Below are 19912 nucleotides of genomic sequence, written 5' to 3'. Positions count from 1 at the left end.
TACAAAAGAAGCTCAAGGTTTGATTTTTATGCAAAAATAATGATCGGAAGAAGTGCCAGCAAGGGAAAACCAAATGTCTCTGTTTCGTTTTTTATATCTAGGGCTCTACCCAGTTATGGTTTCATTTTAGATATATTACATAATTGAATTCAAGCATTTAAAACACACATAGAAAAATTTTGAAGTCAATCTTTTTGTTCTAGATATCATTTTTTCAAACGTGAAAAAGGAAATATTCGCCCAATAATTGCTTTCTTAATTAATCAGAATTCTTGTTTTTGAAAGATGATAGCTTTTGAGCGCATGGTCGGAACGTTGTGGTAAAAATATCAAGAAATCTATACACATATTTTGTACATGAACAGACTGTCGTATTGATCTTCTAACCCAATGCCCTTCTGGCATACAAAGAAGAAATACATGAACATTTCTCATTTTATATGAACACATTTTCCATATTGTCAATTCAAAACAAACTTCCTATTCCTTCCCGTAACTCCAAAAGCTAAGGCTGTCTACAGATCTTTTGTGCATGTATGTAACATGTTTAAATCACTTAAATTTTATAAACAAGAAGATGTTGATAAAGTAAATTGTATGACGCTTACAAATATTTACACATTTTTTTGATTATAACTGTTTGACTTTTTAGTTCAACAATAAGGTTTGTTATTTCAAATAATTGCTAGTTTTTATCAAAGAAAAAATTGTAGAATCAAAAATAAGTACTTTTGGGTTTATAAACGATCTAGTAGAAGTAAAAGAAGTACGAATTCAGTTTAAACAATATTTTTTTGATTCAAAAATATGATACAAGTCGAACTCAACAACAGGGGATTGTTGTTTCAAACTATCACCATTTTTCTGCGTGTAGGAAAAAATATAATTATTGCACGTAGTACGTTCTTGTGAACTCTTCAATTATTTTAGCATCAAATTAGAGGTCCTAATACTGCGAAATTTAATGGGAATTGGTTTTACCGGCCAAAGTTATTTAAAAATAATTCTCGGGTAATTTATCAAATAGACCTATGTGATAATAAGAGATTCTCTTCGTGTGTCCTCTCATCCGTTTTTTTATGGCGATACTAATGCATTTTAACGCATCAGTTTTGTATGAATCGGTTACCGGGGTCCGGAGTTAGCTAAATGTTTTGAATTTTTTCTTTTCTATACATTTATGTAACCGTGAAAAGTGAAAGAGAGGAGCCGCGAAGATAATCTCTTATTGTCACATAGGTCTATTTGAAAAATTATCCGAGAATTGATGAAATTTATTCAAGAAAATTTTATTGATATGTGTAGGAGATAGAGATAAAACAACTTAATCTATAACTAAATTTAAAGCTTAATGCTACATTAAATCAATTTTCTTAGTATCTAAATGCTTAAAACTAAATTGCTTAAAACTAAATTCTAATTACACTATTGTTAAATTTGCTTACCCTAATTATATGATGATCTAAATTCACGTCAAATGCAATTATCATTAATGACTTATCGATGATAAGCGAGATAGTTGATACAGAGAGAGATGTAGGACAGATCCATTGTTACAGATAGGCAATCTGAATCTATCTTTAGATCGTCATGCACATGAAACTGGCAGTACAATCTGATCACTTGAGGTGACGAGCAATAAATAGTTAAAGCTCCCGTAAATGTGATATTTTTACGGTCAGAAAATTCCGAACTTCACTACTGGCCCTTCTGCCAGCCGCGGTCGCGGACAAGTAACCCTTCGATACCGGCAGTCAACCCCGTATCTCGAACATTGGTCCTTCGAACCGGATCGAAGGACACCCCCGCGGAAGGGCATAGTGTAGTGCTATTGTTTGAGCGACCGCAAATATAAAGGTCGTCTCAAGATCATTGGACAAAGATCCATTGAAAGTGCAATTGTGCAAATTCTATACCGTATTGTGTGATATAGAATGCTATTGTTCAATTGTGTGGTGTTGGCGTCATGTTTCCTCGCGGTACCCTGATAGCGTGGCTTGGGTACGCTGATCAAAGAATTTTCGATTTGTGATATCAAAGCTGTGGTTGCCTCAAATAAGGTTCACTTCGACAATAAGTGAGACCGCATTCTGAGCTCGAACCAAGCTTTATAACGCTAAGACTCGATTTGTGGTGCATTCCGTGATTCTCGTCCGCGTCGGGAAGGATTGAATCGATATCGTCCGCGTCGGGAAGGAGAATCTCGTTATCGTCCGCGTCGGGAAGGATTAAACCGTATCGTCCGCGTCGGGAAGGAGAAACACGATTTCGTTCCGCGATCGTTTTTGCAAAATGCCCACAGACAAGAAAACCGAGAAGAAGCTAACTGAACTGCTAGTGGCTAGAAAGGCAGTATATGTGGTGCGCGATTCGGTGGAAAATTTCGTTCAACGTTACGATAATGAACGTGATGCTTGCCAGATTTTCGTCCGTTTGGAATCGTTGGACAAAATGTACCAGGAATTCCATCAAGTGCAGAGTGAAATCGAAAAAATAGACGATGCTGAAATGTTAGATACCCATCTTATTGAACGATCTGATCTGGAAACGCGCTATTGTGTAGCGAAAGGATTTTTGCTTTCCCGAAGAGCACCCGATCTGAACCAAACGGGGCTCAATACGTCTATCATGCCCGCGCCACATACCCCTTCCAACACCTTCCACTTAAGACTGCCTAAAATCGATCTCCCAAAATTTAATGGAGATTTTACAAAATGGTTGTCGTTTCGGGATACATTCAGCTCCATGGTTCACTCAAACGCTGACATCCCCATGGTTGCAAAATTGCAGTATCTGCTGCAATCTCTCCAAGGTGAAGCACAAAAACCTTTTGAAAGTGTCGATATTGAGGCAGACAATTATGCATCGGTGTGGGATGCATTATTAAAACGATACGATAATCGTCGGTTCCTGAAAAAGCAGCTGTTTAGATCAATTTACGATCTCCCACAAATGAAAAGAGAATCTGCTCAGGAATTGCACGAACTTATTGATGAATTCCAACGCCACGTGAAAGCTTTAGCGAAGTTGGAGGAACCAATCCAATATTGGGACACTCCATTGATTAACATTCTATGCTACAAGCTCGACCCAGCATCATTGCGTGCCTGGGAGGAACGAAGCAGTCAAATGGAAGAGGTTAGCTACGATGCTTTAATAGAATTCCTTCATCAAAGAGTGCGCATACTGAAATCTGTTGAGTCAGATTTATTACAACGTTCGCAGTTTAATCATACCAGAATGCCCGGTGTGAATCAGATCCATAAAAAAGGCTTTCCCCCAATAACAGTAGCCAATGCTGTTGCCTCCCAAAGTAACCCGTCAGTGCCATCGTGTGTCGCTTGCCGCGAGAATCACTATTTGTTTCAATGCTCAACCTTTGAAAAAATGTCAGTAAGTCAGCGTCGGGAGCTGATTACCCAACGCAAACTATGTTGGAATTGCTTCCGTACTGGTCATCAAGCGAGAACCTGTGGATCCAAATACAAGTGTCGTGTGTGTCATGATCGTCATCATACGTTATTGCATGATTTCTCTCCATCGAATTCTTCTCCAGCGGTGACAATACCTGTTCCAGAGCAGCAACCGAATCCACCATCGTTCGCACTCCCAGGAAAGGCAGGGCCTTCCAATGTTCAAGTTAGTTTAGCGGTTCAGTCTCGTCCAAGTACAGTTTTATTAGAAACAGTTTCCCTTCACGTCGTCGATGATTATGGACACATCTTTGAAGCTAGAGCTCTATTAGATTGTGCCTCGATGTCGAATTTCATATCGAAAAGGCTTGCCAATCTGCTCTGCAATCGCCAATCCAAAGTAAATGTTAATGTTGCGGGAATTGGTCAATCCTTGAAAACATTAAAGCGCACTATAACCGCAATAGTCAAATCTAGAGTTTCTCCATTTTCCACGAAGCTTGAGTTTTTGGTAATCGAAACACCCACTAATGATTTACCAACCGTACCCGTACAAGTCAGCTCGTGGAATCTTCCGAATGTTGCTCTCGCGGACCCGAAATTTCACACTACCAGCCAAATAGATGTTATCATTGGCGGAGAAACATACTGGGAATTGCACACAGGCAAGAAAATCTCCTTAGGATCCGGCCAACCTCAAGCTATCGAAACCCTCTTCGGCTGGACAGTTTCCGGTTCAACATATCAAGATGCTTCACCCACAACGAAAGAATGTTTTGTTTCAACTGCTGAAAGCAGACTCGAAGATGCAGTACAGCGATTTTGGGAACTAGAGACACTAGTAGAGCAAAATACACAGTCTCTTTCAGAAAAACGCTGCGAGGAATTTTATGCTCCCACCACAATAAAAAACTCTTCTGGGCGATACGTCGTTCGTCTTCCGAAGACCGAAAACACTGAGATCGTTCTAGGAAATTCTAGGCTTATAGCTGAACGCAGATTCCACAGCCTCGAGCGTCGGTTAGACCGTGATCCCGTCGTAAAATCATCCTACCACCAATTCATGCATGAGTACGAGCAATTGGGGCATATGAGACGAATTTGTGACCCTGTCGACGATTCAATCGAACACTGCTACCTCCCACATCACCCGGTATTTAAACTTTCGAGTACCACCACGAAGACTAGGGTAGTCTTTGATGCGTCATGCAAGACGGCATCTGGATACTCGCTGAACGACTGCTTGCTCGTAGGCCCGGTCGTCCAACAAGATTTGTTATCTTTGGTCATGCGCTTCCGAACACACGCTATTGCATTGGTGGCCGACATAGAAAAAATGTACCGACAGGTACAAGTACATTCAGAGGACCGACCGCTACAAAGAATCCTATGGCGCAACAACGTCAAGGACCCCATCGCCTCGTATGAGCTACAGACCGTTACGTACGGCACAGCCTCCGCACCGTACCTTGCCACTAAAACCCTCAAGCAGTTATCAATTGACGAAAGTCACAATTTTCCCGCCGCTGCTGATCCTGTATCTAACGATTTTTATGTTGACGATTTTTTATCTGGAGCTGAGGATGTCCAGACAGCCCGTGAAATTCAACGTCAAGTTACACTCAAGCTTTGCACCGCTGGTTTCCCACTAAAAAAGTGGGCATCGAATTCATCGGATGTGTTAAAAGGCATTCCGTCTGAGGACCGTGCAATTCAACCATTTGTCGATATGCAAGACGAACAATCCATAAGCACACTCGGTTTGATCTGGGAGCCCAAAACCGACACCTTTCGTTTTAAAGTGGACTTACCGTTGCCAGCAGCTGTTTTGACTAAAAGAAATGTGATGTCCTACATAGCTCAAATCTTTGATCCTCTTGGTTTGGTAGGTCACACCATCATGAAGGCAAAATTATTCATGCAGCATTTGTGGACACTAAGGCAAGCTGACGGTAATCGGTTCGATTGGGATCAACCATTGCCACCGAAGCTGCAAAATGCGTGGAAGGAATTCCACACCACCATAGATATTTTACGCCAAATTAAAATACCACGATTCGTATCGCTGCCAAGTGCAATCAAGTTCGAATTGCATTTTTTCGCCGATGCATCCGAAAGAGCGTACGGAACATGTTGCTACGTACGCGCTGAAACAACACACCAAATATCTGTTCAGCTTATGGCATCAAAATGTAAAGTAACACCACTTTCAACACATCACACTATCGCAAGATTAGAGCTCTGTGCTGCCCGGTTGGCTACACAGCTCTATAAAAAGGTGTCCGGCTCCCTGAAAATCTCACCTACACAAGTTCACTTTTGGTCAGACTCTACGACTGTTCTACAATGGCTACGCTCAGCGCCAGGACGCTGGAAGACATTTGTGGCCAACCGTGTTTCGTATATCCAGCAAGCAACTACGATCGACAATTGGAAACATATTGCCGGCGTCGACAACCCTGCAGACGATATCTCGCGGGGACTGAATCCACCAGAAATTGTAAACAGCACACGATGGTGGACCGGACCTAGTTGGCTTACCCTCGCTTCAGAATTTTGGCCTGTTGGAGCTCTACCAACTGATGAACTACCCGAAACTAGAACGGAAGGCAAAAACGTTCCGTTAGTCGCTATGTCTACGACACAATGCAGCTTCAATGAGTATTTATTCGCTCGATATTCGGATTATTCACCATTGCGACGAACTACAGCCTATTGCCTTCGTTATCTACAAAATTTGCGCAACCGTTCCATCGTTCGCAAAACCAACCCAACATGTTATACTAAACTCACTCTTCGTCACGTGAAAATTGATTCATCTTATGCACTCGACAGTGAAGAACTTTTTTGCAGCCGATATTGCACTGTGCCGAATGGCACAACAAGACAGTTTTTGGGAAGAACGCAACAACATCGCCAATGGCATTCAATTATCCAAGCCCAATACTCTCAAATGGCTTAAACCTTTTTTGGATTCAATGGGAGTCATTCGAGTTGGCGGTCGTTTAGATAATGCCGCACTATCTGAGAAAGTGAAACATCCGATATTGTTAAAGGGCAATCATCCTTTGAGTACCCTTATAGCTAACTATTATCACAAGGTTCTTCTACACGCTGGTCCGCAATTAATGCTAGGAACTCTACGTCAGAAATATTGGTTTCTTGGAGGAAGAAATCTTGTGCGTCAAGTATACCATAAATGCCATACATGTTTTCGTTTCAAGCCAGTGTTGATCAAGCAAAGCACCGCTGATTTGCCAGCATCACACGTCACCCCCACTCGCCCATTTTCTGTTTGCGGAATCGATTATTGTGGGCCCTTCTTCATAAAGTCAGCTGCCCGAACTCGTGGTCCAACGAAGGTGTACGTTGCCATTTTTATATGCTTTTCTACTCGAGCGGTGCACATTGAACTTGTGGGTGATCTCTCCACCGCTGCCTTTTTGGCCGCACTCAGACGCCTAGTTGCTCGACGGGGAATAATCTGTGAACTGCACTCCGATAACGCCACAGCATTCAAGGGAGCCGCCCATGCACTCAATAAAGTATATCGAATGTTGAAGCTGGAAGAACCGGAACGAAATAAGATTTTTGATTGGTGTGCGAACCACGGGATAAAGTGGAAGTTCATTCCGCCCAGAGCTCCTCACTTCGGAGGCCTCTGGGAAGCCGCCGTAAAATCTACTAAATTTTACCTTCTGAAAAGCGTAACACTACTCTCGCATATGAAGACATGCTAACGTTACTCGCACAGGTGGAAATGTGCCTCAATTCACGGCCAATTACACCAATACCGTCGGAATCGTCAGATTTAGAGGCCCTGACACCGGGACACTTCCTGGTAGGCTCTAATCTTCAAGCTGTCAGCGAACCACCCTTAATAAGTATACCAGCAAACCGGCTCAATCATTGGGAGCAAACCCAGCAACATGTACAACGTATCTGGGCTCGATGGTACCCGGAGTATCTCCAACAACTGCAGTCTCGTGCATCAAATAGCTGCAGTCCGCCAGTTAAAATTGAACCAGGAAGAATTGTCGTCGTTCGAGAAGATAATGTGCCACCAACCAAGTGGCCGCTTGCGAAGATCACCGCCATACATCCTGGAAAAGACGGAATCGTTCGAGTCGTCACACTAAAAACAGCCGCTGCAGACAACGTCGTTCGACCCGTAGCAAAAATTGCTTTGCTTCCGATGCCCACTGATGGCATCCTGCCAACCATCGATCGTTAGAGCAGTCTACTACTTGCTCGATGCGCATTTGGAATTTCAGCAGCGGAGCGTCGCAACGTTGCATCATTGCTAAACATCCCTTGACTGGAGCGATATTGCGTGCAGTTATTAACTGCATCAAAGTACATTGAACTATCCCCGCAAGCGCCAAGAGAGAGAAACACCAATAGACCAATAGACAAGCCATTGGATGCAACCAAGACGGAAACGAGGGGCACCGTCAAATAGTGAATGAAAACAACAATGCCATCAAAATCAAAGATTGATTAGCAGATATAAAATAGTAGATAAAATAGTTGAAATACCCCTAATATTTCAAAGGGGTCGGAATGTAGGAGATAGAGATAAAACAACTTAATCTATAACTAAATTTAAAGCTTAATGCTACATTAAATCAATTTTCTTAGTATCTAAATGCTTAAAACTAAATTGCTTAAAACTAAATTCTAATTACACTATTGTTAAATTTGCTTACCCTAATTATATGATGATCTAAAATCACGTCAAATGCAATTATCATTAATGACTTATCGATGATAAGCGATATAGTTGATACAGAGAGAGATGTAGGACAGATCCATTGTTACAGATAGGCAATCTGAATCTATCTTTAGATCGTCATGCACATGCAACTGGCAGTACAATCTGATCACTTGAGGTGACGAGCAATAAATAGTTAAAGCTCCCGTAAATGTGATATTTTTACGGTCAGAAAATTCCGAACTTCACTACTGGCCCTTCTGCCAGCCGCGGTCGCGGACAAGTAACCCTTCGATACTGGCAGTCAACCCCGTATCTCGAACAGATATGAATCAAACAGTATGGCATTACAGAAAATTATGCATTGTTCAATACTACACTTGATAGTACATTTGTGTCATTTATATGATAATGTTTTTTCATGTCAAAGATACTGCTCTGAATAAATAAATAAACAAATAAAAAAATATATAAATAAATAAGTATGTAAATGCAAATTTTTGTATTGAAAATATTCGGTTTAAGCACAATGTCGTGTTGTAATACGCCAACAAGTATACTTTATTCAGTACGTATCAGTCAAAAGAATGATGCATGAAGACGGAAGGGTGAAAGAACGTAGCATAACTAGTGGGCGTTTGTTTGTGTTAAGCTTTAGCTGTTCGAAATGAACAGTTTTGGCCACTACTTAAGACTTCTCGCCTGATTTTTGAATAGGTCCTAACTGCAAATGAGATAACAACTAATTTTTTCCAGCATATAGTTAAAGGTCACCAATTCCATTCTTGTGTAGTTTTTAAATTTCGTTGGATCATTTAATAAATCAGTATAGAGATGATGATATTCCCCTTACTCGTCACGTTTCCGGTTGATCGGATGAATACCATATTCTTTTAACCAAAAAAGAAATCTCGTTCCCCTTCCGACATAAATTCTTTTTCCATTGTAACACAATAATTTTACTTTGAAAGAGGAATAAACAGAACGTATAACTTCTGTGGTAACTAGGGTTGGGATACCGGGAGTATCGGAACCGAGAATACCGGTACTACCGCCTGATTTTCCAGTACCGAAATACCGGTACTGGCACAAGAGAAAACCGGTACTTTCGGTACTGACCAATTATGCATTTTTTCTAACATTCGGCCTTAAAATCGAAGATAACAATTTTAAAATAATTTCTAAAACTACGCGCTATTTTTTGATAAAGCTAGCGGATGAGTTACTACAACGATTTAACGCCAGTAACGAGATTGAGGAAATTGTTGAGCGTTAGTTATTGGAATGAATAAAGCTAGCTGATCATGAAGAAAAAATAGAACGGACTTCAGACGCCTATAGCAGTTCAAGCTTTAAGAAGTTCGATTAGACCTGTATACCAAAACACTCTGCGGAATGAATTCGCTTCGATGTAACTCAAGGATTGAAGAGCGAGTATTGGACTATGCTTTTCGGTACCCTGAGTACAGCCTGTCCATCAGCGATACATTCTGAGAAAGCATTTTCAGCGTCTGGCAGATTTGCTTTCGCATGGTAAACAGTACGTTGAATATTCTGTGCATCTTAAAGTTGAATTTTGTAAGCTTCTCCTCTAGCAGCATACAACCGTGAGGTCGTGTTGTATCAAAAACGTGTCTCCACTGTACTTGGTCCTAGGCTACTTGTCACCAATTCATTGAGCTTCTCGAAGTCGACTTCAACCTGGTCGTTGGGCTCCTTTATTCATGGTATCGGTGGGGTTTTCGAAAAGAACAGATTTGGGTGCACAGTCATCCGCCATCATTGCGACATTGTCGACCCATCGTAACCTCCCGACTTTCGCCAGATGTCGTTTGGAATCACTCCAATTTTTGCAATCGCTAACTCTGTTCATTTTTACAAGGGCCCAATTCTCATAGATTTTAGATGAAAACACAATTAGCGATTTTGAAAGTACCTGGGTGACTCCTGTTACCTAAGTGACAGTACAATAAAATGGTAACTGCAAGGTGAGGTGAAGTGACTTAAGAATTGGACATCAAATAAAAGCATCTTTTTAAAGCTTTGGGTACCGGTACCAGTACCGGTATTACCGGTACTGATCCTTCCAGTACCGAAATACCGGTTCTCAAAAATCCTGTCGGTATTCCCAACCCTAGTGGTAACTTTGATTGACAAGTGATGTCGCTATTCTTGTCGCTGCTAGTCGCGCTTACTCTGGCACCCTGGTCGCGTCGTATGTTTCGTCTCGTTGCTAAATAGTTCTGTCGCGTCGCGTCGCAGGTCGCTTGCACTCTGGCGGTACCCTAAGAGCGGAAACACGAAGAGAGCAAGCTTGGCATACACTTTTCGCTCTGATTTTGCTCTTTTGATTACAGTATCTCAGCCAAGCAAAATTTCAAAAAGTGATGTATGGGGCGTTTGTAGAATTAGTTATTCTCTACAACATTGCGGAAGACTTCTTTTTTTTGCAAATTTTTCTATTGAAAATATTCGGTTTAGGCACAATGTCGTGTTGTAATACACCAACAAGTGTACTTAGTAAGCATTACTATGCCTTTTGTATTTATGGTTTATTTATGCTACTCTCTTAGTAGCAAAAAGAGCGCTCTTTTTTACAACCAATGGCATTGCAACCCTGCAGCGTCGTAAATACTAAAGATAAAGCTTTACAGTTTTCAGCAATATTATAGATCTTTTTTGTGGGTAAAAACTGAAAATATCCTGTTGTTGCGATTCGATTGGGTAAAGTTTTAAAACATTATATAAGGTGAAAACCCGGTTAGAAATGCTCAATTTGCTTAATTATTTTATATTTATCCCGACATGTCGAACCGATCGGCGTGAAAATTTGCATGTAGGGGTTTTTGGGGCACTCCCCCATTTAGGAGGGGGGCTTTTATACAACTGAAATACAAATTTCCTCATAACTCGAGAACTAATCAAGCAAATGGAACCAAATTTAGCATGTGAAGGTTTTTGGAGGCAAGAATTTTTTCTATAGTGAATTAGGACCCCTCCCTACTTTCGGAGGGGGGCTCCTATACAAATGAAATTAAATTTTCTCATAACTCGAGAACTAATTAATGAAATGGAACCAAATTTGGCATGTGAAGGTTTTTGGAGGCAAAAATGTTTTCTATGATGAATTAGGACCCCTCTCCATTTTAGGGGGCTCCCATACAAATGAAATACAAATTTCTTAATAACTCCAGAACTAATCAAGCAAATGGAATCAAATTTAACATGTGGGTGATTTTGGTGACAATTTTTTTTTCTATGATGAATTTAGACTCCTTCGCTCTTTAGGAGGGAGCTCATGAGCCCTCTCCCTATAAGAGGGGGGGGGCTCCCATATAAATGAAATACAAACTACCTCATAACAAGAGAACTAATCAAGCAAACGGAACCAAATTTGGCATGTGTGGGCTTTTGTAGGCAGGATTTTTTATGATGGTTTGAGACCTCTCAACCCTGTGATAGGGGAATAAGGATTCTCATATGAACAAAACAAAAATGTTTGCGTAAATTGATATTGTGCCTGCCAGCCAAATCTGGATTATTTACCCTAATACCAAATGCTGTTGTTGCGCTGTATCTTTCTTACGACAGTACCTTCAGTACGTCGCAATTTGGTCACAGTTCTGTGCAGTCTCACTTTCAAACTGCGGAGTCCCGCGGAAAGTGCGGTAGAAAATAACATGGAAAGTGTAGCGTAACGAGGAGAAAAGTTTAATAACGCTTCCAGGTGGACAAAAAAGTGATTTTAGAAACGCTTGTTGTATAATAAAATCATCTTTTTTCAATCAATATAATTTTCTTTTTGTTCTGTTACTTGAGAGTGTATGTAGGATATTCATGTACCATGCGCCTCCATTGAGTCATTTTCCCATACAAATTCAAGTTAAGTTTTCTCAAAAAAGTTCCATAGACTACACCTATACGAGCAGTGCAGTGATGTTCTGGATCGACAGGACTACACTATGGTGTATATTGTTAAGCTCTAAGCCTGTGACCCATAGTGATGTTTCCTTGTAAGAGGTTTTTAAATTTGACTAAGAGACGTTATATAAAAATTTGTTAGTCAGTTTAGTTAATGCGCAGAAATACAAACAGAATTTGATACTTGAAATTAGTTGAATGATACCAAAAAGTTAGTTGAATTACATAAACCAAAAAGTTTTGCAAAGTTACTGTTAAGCTGTGCTAACTTACTGTTAAGATGTCAAAAGGCGTTTTAAATTATCTCAACTCGATTCCGAGCACAGCATACACTGAAAAAGAATGGTGCAATGAACAAACATCATATCATTGGACTCTTCAAATTTATTTGGACATCAAAAAATTGAATTTGAAATTTAAATAGCGCCCTTGTGCATATCGAGAAAAATGAGCTTTGCTTTCCAACAAATCGCCACTCTGCAGTGTGACAGAAACATAACATGACGGTTGAAGAGAGTCAGTAAAATTTATTGTTTTGTCACAATGTTCCATTATCAAATTAGTTTTACATCAAATTATCATGCTTTCTAATTAAAATTATTTGTTAAAGAAAATTGTCTTGTATCGAGGTAAAATATGTATTAAATCGAGTTTTTTATTGAGTTTGTCTTATATCGAGTTCATTTTGGTCGTTATTTTGAGAATATGTTGAGTAATGGAAGATACACGTTCTATATTATTCTTTCAGATAGTAACCGCAATGTCGTCATGCCTCAGCGACGATCCAGATATGCTGCTAAACGAATGGCTCGGCGAACTGGAGAATATGATCGGAGTAAGTTTGTGTGCGAAAACATTTCACTCAATTTGCAAACTTGAACGCAACTGCTAGGGTGGTTTATATATTTTGGGCAGGCGTAACACTTACTTGGACTTTTACGGCAAAATCAAATGGAAAATATTCAAAATAGAGTAGGCGTAACGAATGTCCAAAATAGATAAATCGCCTTATGAATCCATTTTGCTCTTGTCTTAATTTATATTTTTCGCTGAGAACGACATCGCTTCAAATAAATTTTACTTTCAAGACATCAAGTGATTTTGAGGGTTGAAGAAAAGGGTACGGATACGGGTATATCCCGGAGTCTTCGACCATGTCCAGATACAACCAACATGACCCTAGATCGCAGATTGTAATTTGTAATTTGTTTGTTTATTTCTTACGGTAGCCTGTTAGTTTGAAACTTTTATATTAAATCGGACCTGAATGAATAAATCTATTTAAACGGTCGTTAATAAAAAAACTTTTATATTAGGTCAAGGAAAACACAACAAAGAAAATAGGTAAATTGTGACTAAATCTATACCTATAAAAATGGATTTCTGTCTGTCTATCGGTATGTTCCTTATAGAATTGAAAACTACTAAACCAATTGGCGTGAAAGTTTGCATGTAGGGGTTTTTGGGGCCAGGGAAGGTTCTTATGATAGTTAGAGACCCCTCCCCACTTAAGAGGGGGTGGGGGCTCCCATACAAATGAAACACAAATTTTTGCTTAACTAGAGAACTAATCAAGCAATTGGAACTAAATTTGGCATGTGGGTGTTTTTGGAGACAAGAATTTTGTCTATGGTAAATTGAGACCCCTCCCCTCTTTAGGAGGAGAATTATGACCCCTCTCCTCTTTAAGAGGGGGACTTCCATACAATTGAAATACAAATTTACTCTTATCTCGAGAACTAATCAAGCAAATTGAACCAAATCCGGCATGTGGGGGTATTAGGAGGCAAGAATTGCAAATTTCCTCATTATTTGAGAACTAATCAAGCAAACGGAACTAAATCTGGAATTTGGAGGTTTTAGAAGGCAGAAATTTTTTCTGTGGTGAATTCTGACCCCTCCCCCCTTTGAATTTGAAAAGGGCGGCTAAGCCAACTGTCAAACAGAACGAGTGAGTTATTTTTTGCTGGAGCAGCATAGGAAAATGAACTCTCACTCGTTCTGTTTGACAGTTGGCTTATCCGCCCTTTTCTAATGTTAGTCGACAATTATTCGCTTATCGATTAATCGGTGAGCGTTGTCTGCACTAATCGATTAATTCCACTATTGGTGCTAGTAGTGTTCGATTAAATATATTCGAATATTTCTTTGATTAATTCGATTAATCGAACGATTATGAACGATTAACGATCTTTATTCGGGGATTATTCGTACTCATTGAACTGTTCGATTAGTTCAAACTACTCGTGCTGGCAGTATTCGATTAAAAATTATTCGAATATTCCTTGTGCTATTCGATTAGTTGAATTAATCGAACGATTAACGGACATCGCTAATCGTACTATTAGCAGGGGGCTGATATGACGTCACATTTTCGTTGCTCACATGAAAAAGGCGGCAAACGCAAAGCGATCTCACAAAACGAATTTAACTAACCATTTTCACAGTTACATGTATTTCGCATCAATTGCCTGCCTAACATTAGCTATGTGATGCTAAAACCTTGGCTAAAATCAAACTAAAACTAAGAAAATTTAACAATTTACACATCCGACTCGGTTGTCAGCTTGAGCCCATCTATGAAGCTGTCAGCTTGGGCCCGCTCTATGTTGGCTACGTTTTTTTGTACAGGTTGGTATTGGAAGTGTCATTCCCGTGACTATTAGTAACTTCCACCAGCGGTCCAGCAAACGGTAGTGAGCCGCAGCAGCATCCAATCGACTTCGAAATGAGAGTATGATCTTCCGCACGGGACGAGTTTTCGGTCAAATAAAACTAGCGTGATCGATCTTGATCATGTATATTGAACAACTGACTCATTTCGCACAAAACAGCTTATAGCGAATTCATAAATTAACCTGGGTTAGTGCTAACTCGAACCCGAAATTTATGAACGATACGGGCAGTTTGACAGATCGACACGTAAACCGTAATGCTAGACAGTTTTAACCTGCGCTTCAAACTGAATGCTGTCAGTTTAACCGAAATGCAATCTCGGTTAATTTATGAACGCTTTGACAGCATTTCGATTAAAACTGAGTGCCAATCGACCTGAGGCAGGTTAATTTATGAATTCGCTATTAATCTATATAGATCGTTTACTTATCGTTAACAAAGGCAAAGCAAAAGACAAATAGGATTATTTCATTTCGTCCCTAGAGGACCCAGCGATAAACTCCGTTGTATTTATTCTCAGATACAACAAGTTTATAACTCTTAAACCAAGCATCGTAGCACTACTTTTTTATGAAAATGCAATAAAATCTTCTCAGATATTCAGGAGAAATATCAGTCATAACAAGCTTTTCATTAAATTTTCCATAACGGTGGAGAATTATGAAGAAATGCCGGAAAACCCATATTCTAACTCTTACGAAATTTGTCGTTTTGGAATTATCCATTGTATTGTATTGTATTGTATTTAAATATAGGCATTGAGCACGTTACCCAATCTTAACCTATTTTCATAATATAAAAATACGTACATGAATCACATTTTTAAAAATAAACATTACAAATAAACAATAAAAACATTAATATTAATGTCCTCTACAATATAAACTAAGCCGACGTCTTATTGTATCTTAGCTCTTATCTATAGCCATTATTTCTTGAAGTGCGTTGAAGCTATTCATGAAGCGTGTTAGTTCATTCCGTGAGCAGTTTCTGGTCGGTGGCTCGAATGTTCTCCTTCGTCGAAGCGAGACTGGGCTATCGTTCAGTACTAATCGGCTGGAAAGAGGCTCGTCCTAGAAGGATGTTCGTGAAGTATACGGTATTCGCAAGCTTTTGTCTCGAGTGGACCGAGTCGAGGTCAACCAAGCAACACAGGTCGTGATAAGATGGTAACTGCTCTCCCTTCCATCTGAGATTTCTGAGAGCAAATCTAACAAATCTTTTCTAGATTCCTTCTAAACGCTGAATGTGAGTAACTTACTGCGGGCGCCATATTACACTTGCGAAATCCAGTTTGCTCCTAAGAAGATCTTTGTATATTGCCATGTGGATTATAGAGGTCACGGCCATATCTCCTAACGAGTGAGAACAGTTTCAAACTTTCTTTGATCACGTTATCAATATGTCTATTGAAGGATAGTGAGCGGTCAAATGTTACACCCAGGTCGCGAACATATTCTGTAGCTGTACGCGGCACTAATCTATTCCGGTAAACGTAGTCAAAGATCACGGGGCTGATTTTTATGGTGAATGTCATTATTGAGCACTTATCGGTATTCACTTTTAATCCACGGTTTTCGCAGTACCTTCCAACGTGTTCTAGGTCGAGCTGTAATTTCATGCAATTTTCCATGGACTTGATTGGTAAAAAGATTTTTACATCGTCAGCGTAAATTTGAATACCTTAATGGGAGATATCATCAGGCAATTTGTTTATTAGAACTACAAACAATAGCGGTCCTAAGTGACTGCCTTGCGGTACTCCAGAGTCTACAGTAAATTAGCAAGATTTGTTGCCATGAATTTTAACAAATTGTATTCTATGCTTTAGATATGACACCAACCATTTGTATAGTGATTCTCGAACACCAAACTCTTTAACTGCCTCAGGCGCTTTACTCATATCGGTAATATGCAATACACTTAAAAGCCTTTTGAAAAGCAGTCCGTAACCATCGAGGTGAATTCACACAGGTTTTAGACTCCCGATTTCTTCTTCAAGAATCTGTGTTGCACAGAAGAAATACGACCGAATACCTGGTCGTAAAGGTGACTGTAAACTAATGACTTGAAGAGATTCAGAACAGCCGATTGTATAGCGACTCCATGATAATTTTCTACATCATATCTGATACCTTTTTATGTATTGAAGTAATGTGCGAAATCTTCCAGATTCCCGAAAAATGACCGGAGGCTAACGACACATTGCACAAACTAGTGGCAGGGATGCCACATATAATTCTGTGTTTTTTGTTGGAAAAATCTGACAATCTGGACGGTGAGGAAAAATATCTGTGCAAAAATCTGTCCAATGCAAAACAATGAAAGTGAAAGAGATAGAGAGTCATTTTGCTGACTATTTCCGTCTCTTTCACTCTCATGTAAAAGTTCAAAAATCTGTTTAATCTGTGTAATTTGGTGAAAATCTGTATTCTATGTATACAGATTCTGTACAGACGATTTCTTTCAAATATCTGTTAAACACAGAATAATTTGTGCATGTGGCAACCCTGCTAGTGAGCGGAAACACAAATTCTTGGCGAGATTGCTTGAGGATTCTATTGGTTAGCATATCCGGACCAGCGGATTTGTTGACATCGAGCTCAAAAATGCCGTTTTTCACACAACCCTGGGCGTCTCGTCATAATCAATAGGAAATCCTCTCATATTACCAGTCGCTTCAGTAAACACACTGTTGAAATATACCGCAAAAAGTTCAATTGACGATTGAACTTCGCATCGGTAGCTGCGACACCCTTTAATTAACACGATCCGGGATGTGGACACTTTTTCTCCAACCATTTACAAATTTTCAGATCGGTTTTGGTTGCTTTTAAAACGGGTTTGAACATATTTCATGTACCCTTGATACGCTTCTCTATGGCCTGCCTTAAACATTTTTAGTACTTCTTTGTTTATAATTGGTCACATTTTCGTGTGACGCTGAGCGACGCATCAGCTTCAAGGCTACTGTCTTACCTGACTCACAACGAATATACGTGTTATTGAAATAAAATGTATACTATACCGTTTATAGCGAATATGGATTTTATCCAGTTAATACGAATATCACCAAGTTTTTTGTAAGTTATGTTTTTATTCTTGCTTTAAACCTGTCAAAAGTTGCACGATTAACGCTCTAGTTTAACAAAGAAAGCATTGCATACTACTGTCACTTGAATAATAACGTTTTTGTAAGTTATTTTCAGGGGTGCGAATTAAGCGAGGGAACGTCGCTCACTTCAACTTTTTCCCGATTTTGAGGTCCCGCAAATACACCGAATATTCGCTATGAGTCAGGTAAAACAGTAGTCTTTACTCTTTCATTGAATTAACAAGCGCCGGCCGGTGTAAACCATTCAGAATAGTTGTGCAAAGATTTTCTTTATGGGCAAACTGCTAAGCATCAGTTAATCGTGCTGCATTTTTAAATTTTTATAAATGAACGAATTCAAGGAACCGGAGACTCGTAAAGGAGGGAGAAGAAGCTCACATTTTATAAGTTACAAATTACAGGTTCCACACATTCCAAACTTTGTTATTTGCCTACTTTTCTTAAACTGCTTAATTTTGCATCCGGACAACTTCGGACTTCCGGACCGGAATCGGACTGGAACCGGAACAGAGCCAAATCGGACCGGAACGAAATCGGACCTAAAAAGTTCGTTCCGATTTTTATCCCGACCGGACAGGAACCCGGACTTCAATTTTTGTTCCGATGTCGAACACTATTTTGGAGTCTTGAATTTATTTTATGATGGTTAGAGACCTCTCACCCCTATGGGGGATAAGGACTCTCATATAAATAAAACAGAAATTTTCGCGAAACTCACAAACTAATCGAAGTCGAGAAATTCGAGACTTCACAAAGACGTCGACCACAAAAACTATCAATAGTAACACTAGATCATTCAGGCTGTTAGAGTCAATAGGATAGTAGCACTGACCCTAATCTTCTAATCTTCCGGCAGTTAACAATTAAACTAGTCTACTTGTAAAGATTTGGCTTTCATTGATCTAGTTTTCAAATTCTAGCGTAATTTGAGTTGAAGCATGATAAACTTTTGTTCATGTTCGATACTGGCCATTTCCCCCAGCGGTAACTTAATCTGGAACATTTCCGGTCAGCCCCAATACAGTGAAAAGCTCCTAAAATGGTCACCAATGGGCATATGTTGCAAAAAAAATCATTACTGGCTGTGATTTACGTTTATTGTGGAAGCGTCATTGAAGATTTTTATTTACTTTGTATGACCAATCTACCCTTTAAAATTTCAACGATTTTTTTTTTAAATTGTCTCAGAGGTACAGGATGGCAACACAAATCAACTGGTATTCGTCGTTTTAATATAGAGTTATGGATACAAAAATAGATATATAATGAAATTTGCATTGTAAAAAATATATGTCTTTACTTATCTAGACTATATAGACTTTAGTTTTTATAATGCAAATTTTACTAAAGGTGCATTTTGTAATTTTTATTTACAAACTTGATTGTATTTTTAACTAATGTCATGAGGTGCTAGAGCGAGCTTGTAACTAATAATCAGCGTCCTGAAGTAGTGCAGATGAAAGAATACAGATTGGTCAGTATCATAAGAGAATCAGCCAAATATCAGGAACAGCAGGACGGTCTTTTGTTGAAAGGCAGAATAAAAAGGAATGAACATAGGATGTGCGCGGTTTTGAAAACATCTGCTTCTTCGCTGAGGCCCGAAATAGCCGTGCATAAGGGCTTGCGAAAGAGATAATCAAAACGAAGAAAGAAAATCGAGGATGACTTGGACATGTATCAGGGAAATGGTGCCTTTCTTAAGGAACATTGGTTGAATAAATGTTATTACATTACACTGCAAATCAGTCTGTTTCATGTTGAGCTAGTTGTTGTTTTTTTACGTGTTCTGCGTAGCTTTGAGGTTAGTGACGTCGGTCGGTTCTCCCTGCACCCTAAAATGAGTCTACATGTAAATAGGTTAGATTTAGCTAAAACTTGGTTAAATCTATTCAAAATTCGCTTAAAGTGTACAAACTCAAATTCTGAGTAGAAAATTAAACCAATTTTGGCTACTTGATGCCAATAATTGAATTATTCTCAATATTACACACTCAAATAACAGTTTTAAGTCTCTCCTGCCAATTTTTGGTTACAAAACTACTTAGAATCTGAGTTTGTACACTTTGCGGG

General features: G+C 39.4%; 2 protein-coding genes across 3 annotated transcripts in view; both read left to right on the top strand.

Moving 5' to 3' along the window:
• LOC128741910 (amyloid beta A4 precursor protein-binding family B member 1-interacting protein) overlaps positions 1–19912 on the top strand; it is a 120335-nt gene that overhangs the window by 38628 nt on the left and 61795 nt on the right. For both annotated transcript variants that reach the window (XM_053838026.1, XM_053838027.1), the window contains exon 2: positions 12797–12883. In XM_053838026.1, coding sequence (XP_053694001.1) covers positions 12809–12883 — 75 coding nt within the window. In that variant the 5' untranslated portion in view covers positions 12797–12808. The remainder of the gene's footprint in view (positions 1–12796; positions 12884–19912) is intronic.
• On the top strand, positions 2293–7647 carry LOC128739969 (uncharacterized). The gene is made up of 3 exons (XM_053835476.1): positions 2293–6190; positions 6249–7120; positions 7168–7647. Exons 1-3 carry the CDS (start codon positions 2293–2295, stop codon positions 7645–7647), a joined length of 5250 nt encoding a protein of 1749 aa, XP_053691451.1.

This window comes from Sabethes cyaneus, chromosome 3 (assembly GCF_943734655.1).
Source record: "Sabethes cyaneus chromosome 3, idSabCyanKW18_F2, whole genome shotgun sequence".
Lineage (NCBI taxonomy): Eukaryota > Metazoa > Arthropoda > Insecta > Diptera > Culicidae > Sabethes > Sabethes cyaneus.
This window is presented reverse-complemented; position numbering and strand designations above follow the sequence as displayed.

Bases quoted from the DNA above. Each gene is read 5' to 3' on its own strand.
- LOC128739969 (XM_053835476.1), top strand. From the start codon at position 2,293: ATGCCCACAGACAAGAAAACCGAGAAGAAGCTAACTGAACTGCTAGTG. The intron at 6,191-6,248 runs GTTATACTAAAC...TGCACTCGACAG, and splicing joins TCGCAAAACCAACCCAACAT to TGAAGAACTTTTTTGCAGCC. The intron at 7,121-7,167 runs GTAACACTACTC...TTACTCGCACAG, and splicing joins AATTTTACCTTCTGAAAAGC to GTGGAAATGTGCCTCAATTC.